The following is a 21,870-nucleotide window of genomic DNA, read 5'->3' as shown; positions in this document are numbered from 1 at the left end:
CCGTGGAACAATTTATCACTTAAATATTCTAAGGAAATATATCTTCAATATGGAAACATGTAGTTTTAAATTATCTTCATATCTTAGTAAATGTTATTAATGAAAGAACCCTCTGATTTTCATCACACTATTTTGTATGAATTAAATAATTTTAATTGAATACTATTTTGAGGTCTTTGAAAATACAAACCCCGACATTAAATATGATGAATCATTAATGCAATTTTTTATATGGAGATGTATCTAGAAGGAACTTTTTCCTTGGTAGATTTCTGTCACTTTTCCAGATCTTTCTGGTGATCTTTGACTTCATAATCTTTCATTAATTCTTTCAATTTTTTTGGTCAGGTGATTTTTTTGCATAGTTTAATAAAAAACTAAAAAAGTTTATTAAAAAAATCCAATGGATTGTGAAAATTTTGTATTTCATAAAATTTTATTGAATGAATGACTTTGTTATACCTTACTAGAATACTTACTATAGTGTTTAAACATGAAAACACATTTAAACAATTGCTGTGATTAGTTATGTACTGATTTATTGTTGAAGTCATTCTACAATTTAACTGATGCAGGTAATGAACAAACTGGAATATTGCCAGTTAAATAAATATAAGCCACCATAGTAATACATATGCTTATCCTCAATTTGAAATGTTTTGTTTTGCTACATAATGCTCATAGTGCTGCAAAACTCCATTTTTTGTTGTGCTGTGGTTACATTCCTAGTACTTGACATATAGAACAGTATATGAATTTTATCAGAAAAAAAGTTGTCTCAAGTTCTTATGCCACCGTGAATTGTATAAGTATACTTGCATATTAATTAAAAAAAAAAGTATTTTCAGATTTTGGAAATCGCACTGTGAACACGGTCATTCAATATATATGCGTTTTTAATAAATATAGTTTAATTTCAGGCATCATGGAAAAATCTCTTTTCCTAAATAATTTTACTATTTCTTACTTGGAATTAATTGTATTGTTTCTTGTATATCGGGGTACGAAAAAGATACTTGAAAAATTCTGTGATAATTTTTAATCTTGAGAATCTTGGCAGAAAAGTGATCACCTATTAAATGTGGTCAATTAAATTATTAGTATTACTGTGTGCAGCTTTTTGATTCAGTGTTGCTGCATTCAGAGCAAGGTTGGTTTTATTTCAGACTTAAATTAAAACTGAGTATAAATAAATTTTATGAAAATATTTGATGTACTCATGAAATTAAGTCACTTAGTGACATACTTACTAAGTATATCCATCTTATTTATTACAAAAATTAATTCTGTGTATCTTGCTTAAAAAAATGTTATCCTATTATAAAACTGTTATATCACAGATCTTGGGCACTAGGTATGAACCTAGAAATTTAACTAAAAATAAACACATAATTTATATAATATTCTAATTTGAAGCTTCAACATAAACTACTAAAACAATATTCCATCTTCATGCCCTGCACCCAATGTTTCTTTGACTTTCCTTTCTAAATTTCTGATGTAGATGGCAATTCATTCTATTCCAGATTTTGATCTTTCCTATGCTTTGTCTCTAGTGCTAATTTTTTCATTCCTTTGTCAAGATCTGGATGGTCCCTATGGATGAATGGAGTGTTAATCACTCTACTACCGGAGTTTGGCATTCCAGTGTTTACCTGTTATGGAATGTATTACAGAATTTATATTAATGTTTACTTCCTGTCTTGACTAAGCAATAACAAGTACTTCTGTTCTCTTCCAGCTTACGAGTTACAGAACTGCCCTAATCCTCCTCCTTTTTTGAACGGATATATAGTCAACTCCGATTACAGTGTGGGTCAGTCGGTATCATTTGAATGCTATCCTGGGTATGTTTTGAGGGGTCAGCCTGTTATCACATGCCAACATGGAATCAACAGAAATTGGAACTATCATTTCCCCAGATGTGAAGGTAACTTTCTGGTAGTACCTTTGCTTCAGAACTCACAATGCTTTCTGATTTTTGTTTATTTGTTTGTGTGCATATATGTAATGCAGCTTTTGCTGAAGAACTGCACCTTTATCCTAATCTATAGTGTAAGCAACTGAAGTCAGAATAGTATGTGCTTTTATAAATCATAAATATTTTATGACTCCTGTTTCTCAGCAGTGATTTATTGTTCCTATTAATATCTGTCAGTTATATTGATTATGGGAACTCATGATGCTGCCAGAAATTATCTTAAACTCCATATGATTTTTTTTCTGATTTGGGGGCCAGGGTGGCAGTGTACAATGTACCATATAAAATTTCCATTGTAAAGCTTTTACTTGGACTTTCATCTAAAAAATACAAGTACAGAAGCAAAATTTCCAACATTCCTTTAGACCTTTAGAGGCTTTGACAAAGTCTCGTATAGGATGCTGTGACAAAACTGGGTAAGTCATTGTGTAGAACTGAAGCGGTGTCATAGATAATCAACCAGCTAAGATGCAAAATAGATTGAAATAAATGATTTCCCTCATAACACGAGACTAATGGTGCTACAGGTTTTCACTGAAGAGTGTATGTTCAATATATTTGACACTGATCTTGAAAGATGGAATAGATGCTGCTCTACACAAAACTCTTAGGTTTTAGGTTAGTCAAACCAGAAAAGGCTGCGAGGAGTTTAATAAAGGTGTAACTGAGCTACAGTTATAGGCCATGAAAAAAACTGTGAAAAAAGGGTCAGTCAGTCATTCTGCTTCAGGACAGACTGCTAGAGGCTAGAAAGAACTTTTCCAGTGGGACAGATTAACATAGTGTTTTCTCCTTTGGATTCTTCTGTGCTTTCTTATTAGACATCAAGGGTTGAACATTGTCAGAAGCAAAAACTACACTAGATGGACTAAAGGTTTGCTTCAGCACTGCAATACCTTGCTTCCCAAATGAGGATTTTAGTACTGTGAATAATAATTTCAAATTATTTTCTTATTATTTCTGAGACAGATAGTCTCCTAACAGCTTGACTATATTGCTCTGCAGCATGAACATGTATTTTGTACATGTACTTGGGAAGGGATGCTTGTATTATTTCCTCATGTTGTCATTTAAATCCAGTATTACAAGAATCCATAAAATTTAAGCTCTAGTTCCATAATAGTTCATGCAAATTACCATAAATTGCTCAGAAATCTAGTAAAGTAAATATATTGAGGAGGTTGAAAGTATTGCATATTTCTTGGAATGCAAAGGACTTACAAGGGAGAAATAATGTTTAAAATGAGTTTTCTGGATGAAGGTTTTCACATATACAAATCTTTGTGCATTTGAGACTTGTTAAGCACAAAACCAATTACAAAACACCAATTCTTAGTGTAATAATAATAATAGGAATTACTAAACCAAGAATTATTAACTTTTTTTTTCATTTTAATTTAAACTGTATTTTATCATACTATTGCATAGACATTCTAGAAGTCCAACAAGTGCCAGGAGTAAGACATAAATGTGCCTTACTGGCCAAAGCAGAAAGACAATGTCTGGACAGAACATTTGGCATTGGGAATGAGAAAGCCATGCCCCCTGACTTCACCAGTTCAGTTAGGAAGTAGTACATATTTGAACAATGAGAGTATTGAGTTTTATTTTCAAGTTAAAGAACAGAGTTTTATTGCCAGGCACTTATGCTGGTTTGCATTTATGACAGTATAGAAGTAAAAGTACTAAAATGATGTTTCCAGTATTAAATGGCATCAGAAAATTTCTAGCATACGAGAGAATGTGTAACTTCTGTACGGTCAATGGGTACATTTACTATTAAATGGCTATCAAGATGTGGCTGCTGTTCCCATGACTTCCATTTTTTTCTTGTTTTAACCTGTGCATCAGTACAGCTGGAAGGCAGTTTACACATTTTGCAAAAACATATTTCAATTTAAGTAAGAAGGGATGCATGCAAATAATTTAAAACCTATTTTGGACTGTTAATTTCTCTTTTAGAGAGAATATGTAAAAAAAAAAGAAATAGCAGCATAACCAATTAATATAATTATTAAATAATTATATTATTTTAGCAAACTGTAGTTGAAATTGTGTTGTGAAACACCTTCTGAGCCTTATGCAACTCCATTGGTCTACACTGCAATAGGCAATATAGGCATCTGTTATAAACCCATACCTCCCAAAGGAAAAAGAGTGGAGAGGCATGAGAAAATGTAGTTCTTTGTGAGAGTAGGGCTAATGCTTTCCTTAGACACATACAATGTGATAATGCATCACATCTTTGTCAAAGTGATTGGTTATAATGCATAATGATTTTTTTTTTCCTTTTTTGATTTTTTTTTTTTTCCCCAACTCTTTTACCACTGGCATATTTAGATTAAAGATGTGAACCATCATCTCCCATATCTTTTAACTGAAAGAGTCTGTAACATTCTTTTAAAGTCATGTGTCTAATCTTGCTCTGTAAGATTCTATTAAGGCCACCTATCTCTTTCTGTTGACTATTATAGCCAACTTCTGTACTTATTTTAGAGAATTCATTCAGCCTAAAACATGGGCTGAAGTACTCCAGTTATATGCTTTTTTTCCTAAGCGTGCTGTCTTTAGGCGCCTCCTGAATTAGACAGTAAATGAATGGGAGGATTGGAGATTTCAATTTTGCACTTAAAAGTGTTACAAGTCCTATTCTAGGTACATAAGACCTTACATTGACTGTGATCCGTAGCTCTATGTGACTTTTTAATTAAAAATTATAGCACTCTACAAAATATTTTTCCATGTATTACTTGAATGAATAAGTAATTAACTTTGAGTTCTAAAAAAATTTCAAAGGTGAGGAAGGACTATTTGAAAAAGGTATTTTTATTCAAAGGCAATTGGATTATGGATTCAACATTATCGATGTTTTCAAAGAAAATACAAGGTTATTCATGATAAAACTGCACAATAAACAGATATGAAATATTTTTCCTCACGTTAAACATATGGTAAAGTTTTACAGTACCCTTTAAAGAGTGATATAAAAGTGTAAAAGATGATGATAGAATACTGTTAACATATGTTCCATATACAATACAGTGCTAGGGTGAAAAGTACCATTAAGAGTTACAAGCAGAATATCAAGTAAGCATAGGGACTATCTTGCGCAGAAATAATGACGCCACTTTCAAATGTGTGTGGAAAAAATACAAATTGGAAGAGCATGTGGAAGATACAGAATAATTGCTTGATAAAATAACTTCTGTGCAGTCTTTATATAACAGATATTAATATGACTTACTCTACTGAATGATAACATTACAGTATTTAGTTCTAAATCTTGCCGCCTGATGATACAGGTTTTTAAAACTCATTATGATATCTTCTGCTGGTCAGCTACAATGTGCCTTGTTATCTTGCATAAGAATAGAGAAAGAAAATACTTTAAAGGATGTGAAAAGATAAGAGAATATATGTTTTTTCTCTCTTCCCGTTAAGGTTGACCTACACTCTTTGTATTGCTAGAATAAAGACATTTAAGATACCAAATCCATATACTCCCTATATCCTTTTAGTTTACTAAATAAAATGAATTTTCGCAGATATTAATTTCCAAGATACAATTTGAAGTGTTTATCAGTGGGAAAACACATTCTTTTGCATATGTTATTAGAAATCTAGATTCTTAGATTTCTAGACAAGTCATAATCTCTGTTCTCTCTGAAAATTGTTTCCACATTCGCTGTATTTTGTATTGGTTTATTGAATGTTGTTGTAGTGTTAGTATTAGAGATTTTTCTAGCTATATTTCATTCTTTTTATTACTATTTTTTATTATTAAACTGTTGGCATTTGGGGTAATCCTACTGATATCTTAACAAGATAAACATGGAGCATTTATCTTAAAATGTTGGTGTTTTACAGCATGTATTTTTGGGATCCTTTTTGTAGCGGTATATCAGAAATGAGAAGAATAAAGTGTATAAATTAAACTGAGAGGATGGATAAGAAAGGTAACCATTATGTCATTCACCTTTGAGAAACAATCTTCTAGGCTCCTCACTTGATAAGAACTGGAATCAGTATCACAGGTCATCCTGTTCCGTTATCCTGGCCTGTAATAAAGCGCTCTGGTTTTTTTATGTCATGAAATTAAAGGCTTTTCTTCATGTTTAATAAGCTGCTTCACCTTTTCCTAATAAAATAATGCTGTGTGGGATTTCTCTGGTTTTGGAACATCCAGAGAAGTTAATTTATTTTTCCGAATAAAAGCAACAGAAGCAGCTACCCAGAGTGTCTTTGCTAGCTAGCATTACAGCACTTCAGCATTAGCACTTCAGTAGGACCCTTCCAAAGCCTGGGAAATTTTATGTTCAGGGTCTATCAAGCAGAATCTTTAGCACTAACTAGGCACCTAATTTCAAAGTTCGCCACTTTTTGGTTTTATATCGATCATACACCTCTTCCTTTCTTCCTAATCCTAGGTTAAGCTGTTTGTGTCAGATGCCTTAGCCTGATTTTGATTTCTTCCACAGCAGTTTTTTGTGGTGATGTATCTGCAGTGACTTATGGTCCCTCTTTTCTTACTAATTAAGCTTTGAATGAAAGTTGTCAGCTAAAGAAAGAATGTCTTCAAAAATCCTCATTAATGGTTTAATCATTTATTTTAATAATTTTAAAATACTAATTACAAAGGAATAGCAGTGTTGTGTTAGAACGTAGACCTATATATTACACAACTAAGAGGTTTCAACTGAAAAAAGTTAACATTCAATTAGTTTAGCAGCAGTCTGTATATGATACATCTTAAAGGCACAACAAACACAAAATGGCACTTCAAGCTGAGTGGCATCTATATAGATACGATAAATAGGAACATGAGACTGGGTAAAAGTTGCAAAAAGGAATTTTAAGTTTATCAGATGTTTTTACTATATGACACATTATTGATACATGTTTATAAAACTACATCAGTTTATCAGCTTGATTTTTAATTTTTTGAGGAATGAGGCTATTTTGCATACTTTTATGAAAATTTCAGAAAAAAATTATTCAATTACCTCTCTAACTTTCAATGATATATTGTTTCTGATTAAAAACAATATTCAGTTAAACTGTGGGCAAGATTTGAATATATCTCTTCTGATGAAAATGTGATTAAAGATAAATGGATTCAAGTGATAAACTGGTACACTGTAATACTAGTTTCAGTTAGCAATCAGAGTTCTTAAAGGAAAACACAAATAAGTATTCTATATCTAGGACTTTTTAAGAATATCATATAAATTTGTTGGATTACCTTCCATGACAATTAAATCATAGAGAAAAAACAAATTCGCTTTATATCCAGATGCATTTTTTAACCCTAAAAGAGATTAAATGTCTGTTTAAATGCTTTCACCTTACATGTGAGAATGTCACTGGGTTTCCTCTAGTTTGATGGTGATTAAAAACAGCTATTTGGTTTTGGGAGGGTATGTTTTTTTCTGATCTAACACAAAATGAAGACATCTTTGGAGTTTTAAAAGGACTTCAAAATAATATATAATATTCCTGAGTAGTGATATAGATGCAGCACCAAAGGGCATAGCAGCCTTGTATCTTTTTATCTCTCGTTCCTTTTTAGTCCCTAGAGAAACATGTTTCCTAAAAGAATATTGAAGACACATGATGTCTATGTTAGGAGTAGGTTAGATTTTTGTAGTACAAATTATAATTTTCTATGTTTTCTTAGATGAAGTGCGCATAAACAATTTGTTCTGTTTGAATCAACATGCAGGAAGAGAAAATAATACCTAGTTTATAATGACATGAAGTCATTCTTTCTTCTCCCTGTCTCCCCATCCAGTTAGTTTTAATTCAGTAGTTTTATCTTCATTCCTAACTCAAGGAAGTAATTCCTCTGTTCTCTGTTACTAACATGGCTGTAATTGAGAATGTACATTTGTCCTCATTCCTTTGGATGTGAATCCTACCTTCCAAACCTGCCCAGAGGCATCTACATTGCACAGCTCAGCACAGCTGCGGCCTGAATGCATGCATCTCCATTGTGTGTGCAGTTGTGTACATTTATAGCTATGATTTCTGACTAAAGAGCAGGTTTCTTAGTGTTTTGACTGAGCTTGCAGAGTTTTCTCAGTCTGTCAGGTAGCACACTACTTGCTTTGTCAAAAATTCATTTCTCTACATTAAAGCTCAGTCTAGCACTGCTGAAAAATTATTATGACATATAAATGTTTTTGCAATAAGGAAAACAAATGGCTATAAGGTCTCTGATCATTGGAATTTGGCAGTTGGTCTGAGAGCAAAATCAATGGAAGAATTCAATCACTTTTCTAGCTATGGCCAGTATTCTTAGAAGTTCAGATCAAACCATTTCTACAGAGGATTGCATATACTTCAGAAGGCTGAGAGAAATGAGAGATCTGGTAGTGTCTCACAAAAGAAAGTTGACGCTGCTTCAGAGGAATACATTGGGTTGTCTGTGCAGTTGTCCCATGGAAATCTGACAATGAATATGTCACCCATAAATGATTAATAAAAAAAAGGTTTATGAATATTTGTGTGTAAGATGTGGAAAATAGGTCTGTGATTCAAGAATATTGAAAACACCTGGTATTTCTCTGTTTGTTCCCTTCAAGTAAGAAAATCATCGTGACAGTGTCTCTGCTATTATTATCTGTAGATGTTCTTGCTTTTCCACTGTTGCCAAAATATATTGGTAAGAATTTGTTGCATCCAAGTTATGAGATAGGTTGCTTGAATCCTCACCAGTCTGTTACACTCAGGATATAGGTATGGGCAAAAGGAACATGCCATAGATACAAAGCCAAGGCTTTAATGTTATTCTAAAGAAAATCTTAACAGTCTAATCAAAGGATTATTATTAGTACAGTTACAGTGTTACTAATATTTTAAATTAGGTAATGCTAGAATGATATACAGACAAACATCTAATATCTACCCCTTTCTCTGGTGTACACTCACTCTTCCAGTACCTATATGTCTTAAGGTGAATGGTCTCAGTCTGGGAGAAGGGCTACAAGAAGTTCATTCTATAGAGAAAACCTATTTGTTATCACTCTCTTTTATTCAGAATTATATATACATATATATATATATCATGTTACATCACACAGTTGTACAAAGCTAAAATGAAGTAGTAAGTAGTTACCTGATGATCATTAGATAATTACAAGTTAAAACAAGTCTCCAGACTGCCAGAACAAGTCCATAAAAAACCTGACAGAGCCTGTGGCCTGTTTTGTAAGCTTAACACAAAGTCTACGGACTGTTATTAGCAGTGCATAACTATATTTACTGGGCTACATGGCTAGGGTTTTACTTGTTAAGGGCTTTTCATCCTTTCCATATATCTTCTGTATTCCATGATTTCTTTGGATTTATAGTAGTACTAGAAAAATGTTCAGTACCCTTTCAAGCTTCTCATATGGACTAAGGGAATTACCATAGTGCAGGTCTCTCTCAAAAACATGAAGCAGAATATTTTGTTTGTCTACTGGCATTAAAAATTGCCCCACTTCTATGTTCTGTATAATCATAGTTTGATTTTTTTAGCCACCTGATCTACTATGTTCAAATTTTTGTATATTAGTTCTTCCTAGAGAAACAAAAGATATGCTACTTCCAATTTAATTAATAGGAAAAAATCCTGGGACCTGGGGGAAGATAAGAACAGTTAGACTAGGTGGCTCCTGATAGTGCTGTTTTTTCTAAACATTTGAACCTAGGAAGACAGTAGGAGATGTCAAATTGCTAGAAGTCCTAAACTAATAGAATTTTTCCAGTCTAGTTGTAGAGTTTCCTCCCTTTATGCTGAAGAAATGTTGTGGGTTTATTGTTTCATTTGGGTTGGTTTGGGTTTTTGCCTCTTGAGTAATATCAGGGTCGTCAGTAGACAGGGAAAACAATAATAAAGAAAAGCTGGGAAATGGTAGTGTTGAGGCTGGAAGCTTGCCCTTCTAAGGAATCTCACTGAAGATCTGTGTTAGTGTTGTGAAAACAAATCTCAGGGTTTATCTGATCATACGAGAGAATATGAGTGTGCCTGTAATGTTTAGCTAAACTGCAGGTACTTGCCAACAGCAGAATGAATTCAAACACCCCTGCCCTGCCCCAGCAAAACAGCACTTTGTAAATATATTCATTTTTTTATACTGAATTGTTAAAAATTTGAAACTTTCTGAGATTTCATGGGCAATTTTTTTTATAATTGTAAGGCTGGTGGTTGCCACTTAGAGCACTATAGCTAGAACTTCAGGATTTTTTTTCTGGTTTCTTCCCCTAAGTCATCTGAGTTCTGTGGTGTATGGCTGTCTAGCACCCGTTAGGTCATTCAGTTATCTGTCTTAAGCTAGTAAACTAAGCCTCTGGTCTACACAGTTCTGTTCCCATTCAGAAGACAGATTTGTTGGCTTTATGCTCTGTGATGAAAGGATGACATGGTTAAACTTCTTGTATCATAGGGCTGAAGATGGGCATCCCCAAGTTCATAACTGACGTTGTCCTTGAGGTAGATGAGTTTCAGGTTTATAATATGAACTTTCACAAGACAAGCTTCTCTGCAATATAACAACTTCATTAATTTAGAGTGATTTGTTTATTCAAACTAAAGCTATTTTTGTCTTGTGTGAAATATAACCTGTTATTTCTGTTTAATTTTCTGTCTCCTGTGATTTTTAAGGATCTTTGGAGAAAGCCTAGTATCAGCTGTGTGTATTGCTTATTCTATTAGAGTTTTGTTATCTGTGACACCTTTTTTTTTCTGAAACAATTTATTGATCTGTCATGGCTAACAATGATATAAGAGGAATTAGACTATCTTTACTGAGATAAAAATCAATCATCTGCATTCTTTGTAGAGTATTAGAGAATAATGGAGGCAAAATAAAAAAATATATGCAATCGTTGACAACATTAATAAATCTGTAAAAAATATAATAAACTCAAAATATATTTAAGTATAAAACTTCTATCAGAAAAATCCTAGATCTTAACTAGAACTTAAAGGATTTTCCACTTGTCACTATATTAGTCTCAGGAAGTGTATTTCAATGTAGTAAGCATACTTGTCAAAGCAGTCTTTTAGCCGTAAACATGGAGTACTGTTGAGAGAACAGACTAGATTTCTGAGACCAGGCAATCTGACCATGGCATAAATGTAGGGGATTAGGGAACAGGAAAAAATGGGCTCAAGTCGCATTTTCATCATAGAACCATCAGAGCTGATAGGCATTACCAGCTGCCCTTGGCGTGTACATGCAACCAGGATTCAGACAGATAAAACCAACTCTTCATTTTCCTTAGCTTGTTTCCTTTTTGTTGGGCACTAAAGGGTTGTAGTTCAGGAGTAGATGCCATTCTGTTCTAAGATGCAAAGATGTGCTAAATGCATCATATTAGCTAGTACTGATACGGATGAAGAAAGCGAAGTGGTTAAAGCCTCCTTAACCTGTCCTATAAATCCAGTGATTACTAAAACAATTCACCCAAAAAGGGCTAGCCATATGATCTTTCTACCCCAATGATATAGCTACACATTTTCCACATGGGAAATGTGACATCCTTCTGCATTTCTTAGTCCTTCTTCCCTTTTCCCTTTTCCTTTCTCCTTTTTCCTTTTCCATCACTTGTTGAAAGGTGAAAAAGAAATGAAGAGGGTCTGAAGGAGTTGCAGGAACCCTGACAATAATAACATAAGCTTTATGGTAAGAGCTAATAAGAAAAGTTCCAGAGCTAGGCTGAGTGCCCACAGATGAGGTTAAGGTCTCACTCTAATGAGTGAGACTCATTAGTTTGCACTAATGGCCATATGTCTACTCAGATCCATGCTTGCATCCATAATCAGTCAATTCCCCCAAACTGAGACTCAAAAGAGAGCACATTATTACATATTTGCTACCCTTGAATTACTCAACCACCTTTTCATGGCATTGATTTGCCCACATATTTCATTCAGCAAGTGTATGCTAATTTGTGTCCCTATCTCCATTTTACTTGTCATAAGAATAATCAGCATACAAACTGCAATTGAAGTATCATTAAACATGGCTAAAAACTGTCAGAAATAAAGTACAATGGTTGGGTTTGGGGTAGTGAAAGAACAATCAGCCTTTCCCCCCTCCCCGCCCCCCCGAATTGTGTTCCAGTTCAGTTAGGGTTCAGCTGTAGGGAAACATGCAAGCTTTGTTTGCTTGTTTATTTGTTTCTTAATGTTGAATGCAAGCAAAAGGTGCCCCTTTTGAAATGTGTGCTTAGTTTCAAGAATTCTGTATAAAAGCAATATTCCCAGTAGATTTGGATGGATTTAAAGAAATGAAATCTGAAAGACATCAGGATGAACTATTTCTCAGAAGTTTCAATACTTTCTGTCTCTGAGAAGCAACCAACCAAGGAAAAATGCTGTCTTTAAGACCTAGAGCGTCTTGTCCTGTGGAGCTTTTAGAATTTGGGAGCATGTTGATATTCCATTTGTAACATGAAAAAGTATGTTTCTCCAACTAATTTTTCATTTGTTTTCTTTTCAGCTCCTTGTGGCTATAATGTGACTGCTCAGAATGGTACAGTTTATTCCCCAGGATTTCCAGATGAATACCCAAATTCCAAGGACTGTACTTGGTTAATTATTGTACCTCCAGGCCATGGGATTTATATCAACTTTACCTTACTCCAGACTGAACCTGTGAATGACTACATTGCAGTTTGGTATGCAATTTTTTCAGAACAAAAGTGATTTTTTTCTGATTGATTTATCAGATCTTACTGTCCCAAGCTACAGCTTTTGCTTAGTATTGCTCTTTAGGTTGTCATATGTGCTGAAGAACAGCATAAAACAAGTTCTACGATTCTATGAAAAAAAAAAATATTATCTATCACTGTCTGACGTCTTTAAAAATATTGTTCCAAAATTACTTTGAAACTCTAACTCAGCTATCAATCAGATCTTCTTTGAGCTCTCTGTTTTCTAAGTGAGGCCATGTGAGGTCAAAGTGATGTAATGATCTGCATTATGTTTAATTACATTTTCCACAAACATGAGGCAATATGTTAGTTGTAGCAAAACTTTTTGACATCTTTAGGCATTAATTAAGATTTTATTAAATTTTCTTAATATCTTAATAATGCTGATAGACATGCTCTCTGTATTTCTGAAGCCAGGATTTCAGCCCTTGTACCTCTATGTCTTTAAGCTTCATAACGTATGTTGCCCTTCTCTGAACTTGTATTTCTTACCACCCAAACCCATTTCAACTTTGTGTCCTCAGCTGGAGGAAGAGGTCTCAGGGCTGTCTAAATTCTTGCATAAGAATTTACTGCACTCAAGAGCAGGCATCGATGATGCTGAAGTTGTTACGTACTTTCTCATCTATGGCTAACCCTGGTCCTTACCCCATATAATGTGCAAAGTGACTTAGCTCTCATATATACTACAGACGGTTCAGCAAAAGGACAGTTTGCACAGAATATAGGATGTAACTTACTCCTGTGTGAGTCAGCTGCTCCCATCTCCCACCTAGTCTACTATTCCTGTACCAATTTCTGTCTGGGGTGAGTTTTTTCTAGACAGCAATCATAGAATCATAGAATCATTTAGGTTGGAAAAGACCTTCAAGATCATCGAGTCCAACCATCAACCATGCCCACTAAACCATGTCCTGAAGTACCCCGACCACTTGCTTTTTGAATACCTCCAGGGATGGTGGTGACTCAACCACTTCCCTGGGCAGCCTATTCCAATGTTTGACAACCCTCTCAGTAAAAAAAATTTTTCCTAATATCTAACCTAAATCTCCCTTGCCTCAACTTGAGGCCATTTCCTCTCGTCCTATCTCCAGCCACCCGACAGAAGAGACCAGCACCCACCTCACTACAACCCCCCCTCAGGTTGTAGAGAGCGATAAGGTCTCCCCTCAGCCTCCTCTTTTCTAGACTAAACAGCCCCAGTTCCCTCAGCCGCTCCTCATAAGACTTGTGCTCCAGGCCCCTCACCAACTTGGTTGCCCTTCTCTGAACACACTCCAGCACCTCCATGTCTTTCCTGTAGTGAGGGGCCCAAAACTGAACACAGTACTCGAGGTGCGGCCTCACCAGTGTACCGAGTACAGGGGGATGATCACCTCCCTGCTCCTGCTGGCCACATAATTTCTGATAGAGGCCAGGATGCCGTTGGCCTTCTTGGCCACCTGGGCCAATACTAAAGTCCATGTAATACAGGGAAAATCCAGTCAGTTTATAGAGATGCATAACTTTATGAACTGCTGTTTGGCTACCTCTGGTATTTGCATTACCTATAAATCCAAGTCTAAAATGCATCATAGGTTGTCCTGTCTGGCATGTTAAATTAAAACAAAAGCCTTCACTGGTAAAGATCCAACTGTATCTATGACTTCCCTTTTTGCCTAAGCAATTAAGTAAGTCCTAAAATTGTGTCAGCTTTTTGAACTTGTTTGGCTGAAGTATGTGCTGAATTCCTGAATTGTTATATTCTTTTAATAAAGATTTTAAAACAACTGTTTTACAGCTGATTTCTCTCAGTTCCCAATCATCCGTGAATTACAAGCATGCTTTCTTTAGAGTTATTTTCTGAGGTATCAGCAATGGATAGCTCCTGCATTTGCTGGGAGGAGGCTGTTTAGTGTAATTTTAAGTCATTCATGTATATGCCATTCACTTCTGTATAAAAAGTCAAATCTTAATCGTAAAGCTTTTCGTTTTGCCTTTGTTTTTTTCCTCTGGGAATCAGACATTTAAAATGAAAACCTAAGTAAATTATCAAGTTCCTATTCAATATTCATAACCTTCACTCTTGTTTTCAAGGCAGTAGGAAGAAGAAAATACATTTTTATGCCAAGTCACCCATAGTTTATTTATTCTTGTTGTCACTAATACAAGAGTAGAAATTGGAAGCCTGAATAATCCTGAAAAACTGTACAAGAGAAGAATAATTAATTTAAATTACATTTTTAAAAATACAAGTTGTATTTACAATTTATCTACATGACACACATTCTTTTAAAACTTGAACCATAGTCCATACAGTGGATTTTTCTTTTTATGAACAGATTATCTTGATAGGTTTGAGATAGACAAATATTAGTTAATGCTTGGCTTTTTAACAATACAGCTGAGGTGAACAAATATCCCTCTGATTTAAAGACAGTGAAAGTCAAAATCTAACAGCTTTCAGCAAGCTTCTAGATAATCTCCAGCCTTCTAAAATACGTATCACAAAAGCTGTTTTATTCAGTTTAGATTCATTATATGTAAAATACAAAAAGACCAGAAATAAGCATTGCAGAGCTCAAAACATTTTTCAGTGATAAAAGCAGGGGGGTTTTGTTTATTTATTTATTCTGCCTGGTCAGCCCTGAATGTTCTATATGATGATACTGAAAATTAATGCAGCCTGACGTTACTGGAGTATATTTCTCTTCGGGTGTCTATCCTACTGTTCAGAAACAGAAAACTTTTTTTTCCTTTTTTTTTTTTTTTTTCCTTAGGAGATACCTTTGAGTCTTTAGAATGAATTTAAATGACTTAAAAGAGTAACTTGCAACTTCCACACGTCTGTAAGTGTTAGTCATGAATAAGGGCTTGTAGGATCTGGGTCAAAAATGTTAGAAATATGATAAGATTAGAAGAGTTTTCTAGATTCTTTTTTTCAGCTGCTGTGTACATAACAATCTTTGGCAGGAACAGACAGAGAAAATTTCAGTCAGCCAATAAATTTCTTGCCTGTGGAAATATAAAAGCTATTGTAAAATACTCCCGGTCTCTCAAAAATATTAGGCTTTGAAGTTAAAAAGAGTATTCTGTGTTGCTAGAAATAAAAAGAAAACAAACTCATTTTGAATCATTAGGACAAACATTTTTGTCAAAAATTTAACCTGCTCCCCAAAGAAAAGAAACTGATAATTTAAATGTTAAATACAGTATTTCTTCAGCTGATTTTTTATGTTTCCTTTCCTAGGGATGGTCCTGACCATAATTCGCCTCAGCTGGGAGTTTTCAGTGGGAACACAGCTCTGGAAACAGCTTACAGTTCCACCAATCAAGTCCTCCTCAAATTTCACAGTGATTTTTCAACAGGAGGATTCTTTGTCCTCAATTTTCACGGTCAGTTTGCTTTATATCATTACCATCTAATTACCACAATCAATTAGTGAATTTTAAAAATATTTCTTAACTTTGTGATGTACTGAATGATCTTAAATAAATTTACCATGATTCATGGATTTGCTACTTTTTTTAAATAACAGTACAAAATAGTTTTTAAAATAACTCATTAAAAAGATCTTAAGAACGTTAATTTGTGTCTTTGAATAAAATACATTGTCTTTAATGTTAATCATCGCTATCTAATATTAAGCTTTTACTTTTTGAGTTATTTTGGCCCATTTATTAGTTAACTTACTTTTAACCTTCTGTAATAAAATTCTTCACTGGCTGACCATGCTAGGGCTCATGGTCAGAAAGGTTGATGGGATGCTGTGGGAGGGTTGAACAACAGCTTTAAGACTGATATCCAGCAAAATACTTTGAAGTTACAGTCAGGGCTATGGGGCATGCAGCTTGGGGATCTAACTCAGAAGTGAAATGCTGAATTCTAGTTCTAATTCTGACTAATTCACCCAGACTATGTATATTAAATGAAAGATTGTTAGCCTTCTGGACTATAATTCAAAAAGATAGGGTGAATTAATTCACAAGAACAGGAGGAAATGCCACAGAAAGAGAGTACCTGAAGGTACATATTTGCATGGGGAAGTCTTTATGAAACTAGTACTCAGAGTCTGAGATGTTTTTCTTGTCTCTGTTTTTCTCCTAAAAGAAGGAAAATGTTAATGCTGGAAACCTGCTTACTGTCTGTTTCTTTGATACTTGGTATTACAAGTGTCTAAGCAGGTTGCAAAGCTTTTTTTCTCGGGTGTTCTCCAGAAAAACTGGTGCTATTACATGTATATAATAATTACATGTATGTTTTTGTGTGTGTATATATATATCTCTCTATATATTTATCAGGAACACCATACAAATACGTTAAGTACACAGGAAAACATATATGCTTTCTCCTCCCTATCCTTGGAAACTCTCCGTGGATGAAAAACGCCACGTATTTTTTTTTTTCTCCTTGTACAATTGCTTTACAGTGATGGGCTGTAGAAGCTTATGTGGAAGATAAGGGCAGAGTCCCAACATTTTGTGTTTCTTAACTTCTCAAAGCCAGCAAGTGCATAGGACTATCAAGTTACCAGGACAATTTGTGTTCTTGACTGTGATTTAGTTCCATGAAGAGGAGAGTTTTTCTCAGAGTATGTGCACTCTGATCACAATCTTAAATCTCTGGTTTGGATTTTTTTATCCAGAAATGGCTTCTTCAGCAGTTGTAGGCATTCTGCTCCATTTCAGAAACATGTCAAGTCATTGTACTGGTCACCTTCCTTATGCGATTGCTCACAATTTATTGAAACAGATTTGAAGAGTAGAGAAGAGATTTTGTTTTAACGGCATTGTGTTTTGGCTTTTTTTGTGTAACTTATAAAATTATTATTATTATTACTGGTGTTTCTTCTTAAAGTAAATATATATATATACCTGTATCCTGAGAAAGATCAACTCCAAGTATGCTTAAATTAAGAGTGAATATGACATGCCAGGTATGTGACAGGTAATTACAGATTTTCAAGAAAATCCAAGTAACCTGTGATTTATAACCATTAGCCCTATCACATGGTGGAAAGGCAGCCACAAGAAACATCAGCCTTGTAGCTGCAAAAATCTCCTCATAAACATCATAACTGCATTGAATCCTACAATGGATCTCTAACTATCTAGGCAGTGTAATATACTATCTATACTGATAAAAATTATTTTTTTTTAGATAATATGTAATGTCATGACATTTAACTTGGAAAATGTTGTAACTGAGAGACCATGAGATTCAGTGCAGCTTTGGTAATTTGGGAAGTATGAATAGGAAATGAATTTTCTGTAAAATAATTCTTAACACACCAGTATTTAATCTTTTTTTCATTTAATTTTGCAGCTTATCAGCTGAAGAAGTGCCAGCCTCCGCCCACAGTTCCACATGCAGATTTGTTTACAGAAGATGATGACTTTGAAATAGGTGAAAAAGTAGTATCTCCTTTTCTTTCTTATGTTTTCACTTGAATTCTAATTAAACTAAACTATTAATATATTTCATCTTCCACCTGAGATTTTGGTATACTTCTGTTTGAAGGGTTTTTGGGGTTTAACTTTTTTGTCAATAACTTTTTCAGGAGATTTTGTGAAGTACAAGTGCCATCCTGGTTTCACCCTTGTTGGACAAGATATATTAACCTGCAAACTGAATGCACAGTTGCAGTTTGAAGGATCCTCTCCATTTTGTGAAGGTAAATATATGCTTGCATGGTGTGCATATCATTAGTATGCATCCTTTTTTTATCTTCCTATACATTAAACATCAAATTTTTGGGCACTGTATTTTCATTAATGTTTAAAAGAAAAGATTCCATTTATTTCTTCAATATCTAAGAAATGCACACGTTTTCAAATTGGTCCCTAAAATTTTTGCACAGACTTTCAACTCTTTAGAATCAAAAGACAAGTGGCTTTAACTATTTAACTACACCATTAATGAAACACTGATTTCTAAAATTCATTTAAGTTATTTAACGTTGTTTCATATCAAACCAAAGAATTCTTTTCACCCCTGAAGCATTTTAAAAATGTGTATTTAAATTAAGCTTTCAAAATAAAATAAGAAATTATTCTTTCTGCTTTCACAAATATGGTGACATTGTATGACAAAGTCATATGAAAAATGTGTTCTAAAATAATACATGGCAAATTTTAATTCATGGAAACACTAAAAGTCTTTCAACTATTCATACTATGTTTACAATTACAGTATTTCAAACAAAGAATTTAAAAATTTAATATGAACAATTTTTAGGTGTGCATTCATACACAATTTGCTCATCTTCATAGAAAAGGAGTATATCTTGGAGAATTGTACTCAGTCCTCTAAATTATGTTTTTCAACAGATACTGTTGGTTATTTTTTCTTTAGTTTGGTTTAGTTTGTTAAATAGTGGGTAGCAAAAAGATTTTGAAATGTTGAAAAAGTGATCGAGAAAGCATCTGTAGAATTTTGTCCTGAAGTACCTCAAATTTTTTTGGGGGGGAAACAAGTTAGTGATGAGACACCATCACTGAAATTTTAAGGAAGTCAAAAAGTGATGAGAAGTTCTCATATTCATAACATATTAACTGGGATTAGCTTTGATCTATAATATGTAATTATGGATGGAGCATCTTCAATATCACGAGGTAACAACATCCGTATGCATAACTGGTAACACTGGAAGGCACAGCAATTATTGTGACACTTTATTAACAGCTGTATCTGTACCTTGCTTCATGTTACCCTGGTGCTCTATTTCCATGATCTAAAAATTAGTAAAGGATTCATAGTATAAGCTGCATTAGTTTCTTGATGCCATAATGTATTTGATGCATCTGTAAGTAATTTGTCCATATGACCACTGATACCTGAGTAAAGTTTTTACCCCTCCCCTTTCTTAACTTGTGCATAAAATAATCTGGGATCTGTCATAGATTGAGAGACAGGGACTCTCTGGAGTTGGGTGGAAAAGATCCAGTATTCATTTCAGGCCCCTCAACATACAATATACAAAAGTAGTGAGAAAATTATGTATTTCTGTATATTTCTTGATCAGATAACTCAATACTTATTGATGTTTGATTTTTTTGTTTGATTTTTTTTCCAATCAATGTATTTCTCTGTTCCCACTGTGATATGTTAATAAGATCATAGTACTGCAAATCCAGCTTTCAATTTTAAGTTAATAGTAACAGCAGTAACTTAACTCTTGACTCTGTCAATTAGAGTGTAAATAAAAAATGAAAGCCTGAAGTAAACAATTATTGTAAAAACTACAGAGATATTAGGAGCTTCCGATAATGATTAGCCATCTGTTAAGCACAGGGGAGTAGTTTATTTCCAACAGTTCTTGCAGATGCTGTGGAAACTAGTGGCTTTCTCTGATGGTAGCAACACTTATTTTTTTGCAGTCCTTTGAGAATTTGTAGATTGTGGTGGGTTAACCCTGGCTGGAGGCCAGGTGCCCACCAAAGCTGCTGTATCACTCCCCCTCCACAGCTGGACAGGGGAGAGAAAATATAACGAAGGCTCATGGGTCGAGATAAGGACAGGGAGAGATCACTCACCGATTACCATCACAGGCAAAACAGACTGAACTTGGGGAAAATTAATTTGATTTATTACCAGTCAGATCAGAGTAGGGTAATGAGAAATAAAACCACATCTTAAAGTACATTCCCCCCACCTCTCCCTTCTTCCCGGCTCAACCCCTCTCCCAGTTTTCTCTCCCTCCTCCCCCAAGCAGCACAGGGGGACGGGGAATGGGGGTTGGGGTCGGTTCCTCACACGTTGTCTCTGCCGCTCCTTCCTCCTCAGGGGGAGGACTCCTCACTCGTCCTCTGCTCCACTGTGGGGTCCCTCCCACGGGAGACAGTTCTTCAGGAACTTCTCCAACGTGGGTCCTTCCCATGGACTGCAATTCTTCATGAACTGTTCCAGCGTGGGTCCCTTCCACGGGCTGCAGTCCTTCAGGAGCACACTGCTCCAGCGTGGGTCCCCCATGGGGTCACAACTCCTGCCAGAAAACCTGCTCCAGCGTGGGCTCCTCTCTCCATGGGTCCTGCCAGGAGCCCGCTCCAGTGTGGGCTTCCCACAGGGTCACAGCCTCCTTCAGGCATCCCCCTGCTCCGGCGTAGGGTCCTCCACAGGGTGCAGGTGGATATCTGCTCCACCGTGGACCTCCCTGGGCTGCAGGGGGACAGCCTGCCTCACCATGGTCTTCCCCATGGGCTGCAGGGGAATCTCTGCTCCGGCGCCTGGAGCACCTCCTCCCCCTCCTTCTTCCCTGACCTGGGGGTCTGCAGGGCTGTTCCTCTCACATATTCTCACTCCTCTCTCCATCTGCAGTTGCCGTTGAGCAGTTTTTTCCCCCTTCTTAAATCTGTTCTCCCAGAGGCACTATCACCATTGCTGATGGGCTTGGCCAGCAGCAGGTCCATCTTGGAGCCGACTGGCAGTGGCTCTGTCAGACATGGGGGAAGCTTCAGTAGAAATAATCTGATAACAAAAAAAAAGCCATTGGAGTGATTCAGAGACAGGATACAATGGAAGTGGATGCATTAGAGTAAAGATTCTGGCACAGTTATTTTGGACAGACATAAGAAAGAGAGGAGTGTCTTTAGGTAACTTGGGATGCAGCCTTCTTCAGACAAGTTGTGTCTTTAAATAAATCTTATTTTCCTTTCTGGAAAATAGAATTACTTGTTTTTATTCCAGCCTCTCCAATACCTCTATCTGTCTACATGAATTATTACTATGGGGATAAATGTGGAATTGAATTCCTATTTTATGATAACACCCTAGCTTATATTTATGAATATTTCTTCTAGATCGTATGAAATATTGGTAGATCATTTAAAAGTTGTGGTTTTAATTACCATCTTTATGGTGTTTACTCTTAGATAAATACAGGAAAGTACTCATGTTGCACCCTGAAAACCTAAGTGTCTGAAAGGGAGAAATAAGTATTTCTGAATCAGACCAGAAATCCAGTATACCAGACCATATACCCAGTGTTTCATCGCTGGCACTGGCCAGTAATGATTTTCTGGTGGAACACATAAGATCATTGCAAGCATGCAGTTAATTAAGGCCTCCACCCAACTGTAGCTAAGCCACTCTTAAGCTCACAATTTTCTTTGTACTTTGAATCCTGTAGGGCTATTTCTTCAGTGGATTTATTCAGTCTCATTTTGAACCCATGTAAATGCTTTAAATCCACAAAGTTTTGTGCAAG

At 35.3% G+C, this 21,870-nt stretch overlaps 1 protein-coding gene across 1 annotated transcript in view; it reads left to right on the top strand.

Moving 5' to 3' along the window:
* The window catches only part of CSMD1 (CUB and Sushi multiple domains 1), a 1,244,186-nt gene that overhangs the window by 1,095,913 nt on the left and 126,403 nt on the right, over window positions 1-21,870 (top strand). The window contains exons 42-46 of the mRNA XM_052809685.1: window positions 1,742-1,930; window positions 12,472-12,649; window positions 15,915-16,060; window positions 17,991-18,071; window positions 18,226-18,339. Of these exons, the coding sequence (XP_052665645.1) occupies window positions 1,742-1,930; window positions 12,472-12,649; window positions 15,915-16,060; window positions 17,991-18,071; window positions 18,226-18,339 (708 nt within the window). The remainder of the gene's footprint in view (window positions 1-1,741; window positions 1,931-12,471; window positions 12,650-15,914; window positions 16,061-17,990; window positions 18,072-18,225; window positions 18,340-21,870) is intronic.

Source organism: Harpia harpyja, chromosome 15 (genome assembly GCF_026419915.1).
Source record: "Harpia harpyja isolate bHarHar1 chromosome 15, bHarHar1 primary haplotype, whole genome shotgun sequence".
Taxonomy (NCBI): Eukaryota; Metazoa; Chordata; class Aves; order Accipitriformes; family Accipitridae; genus Harpia; species Harpia harpyja.
The sequence above is the reverse complement of the archived record's forward strand: the minus strand, read 5'-3'. Positions and strand labels throughout refer to the sequence as shown.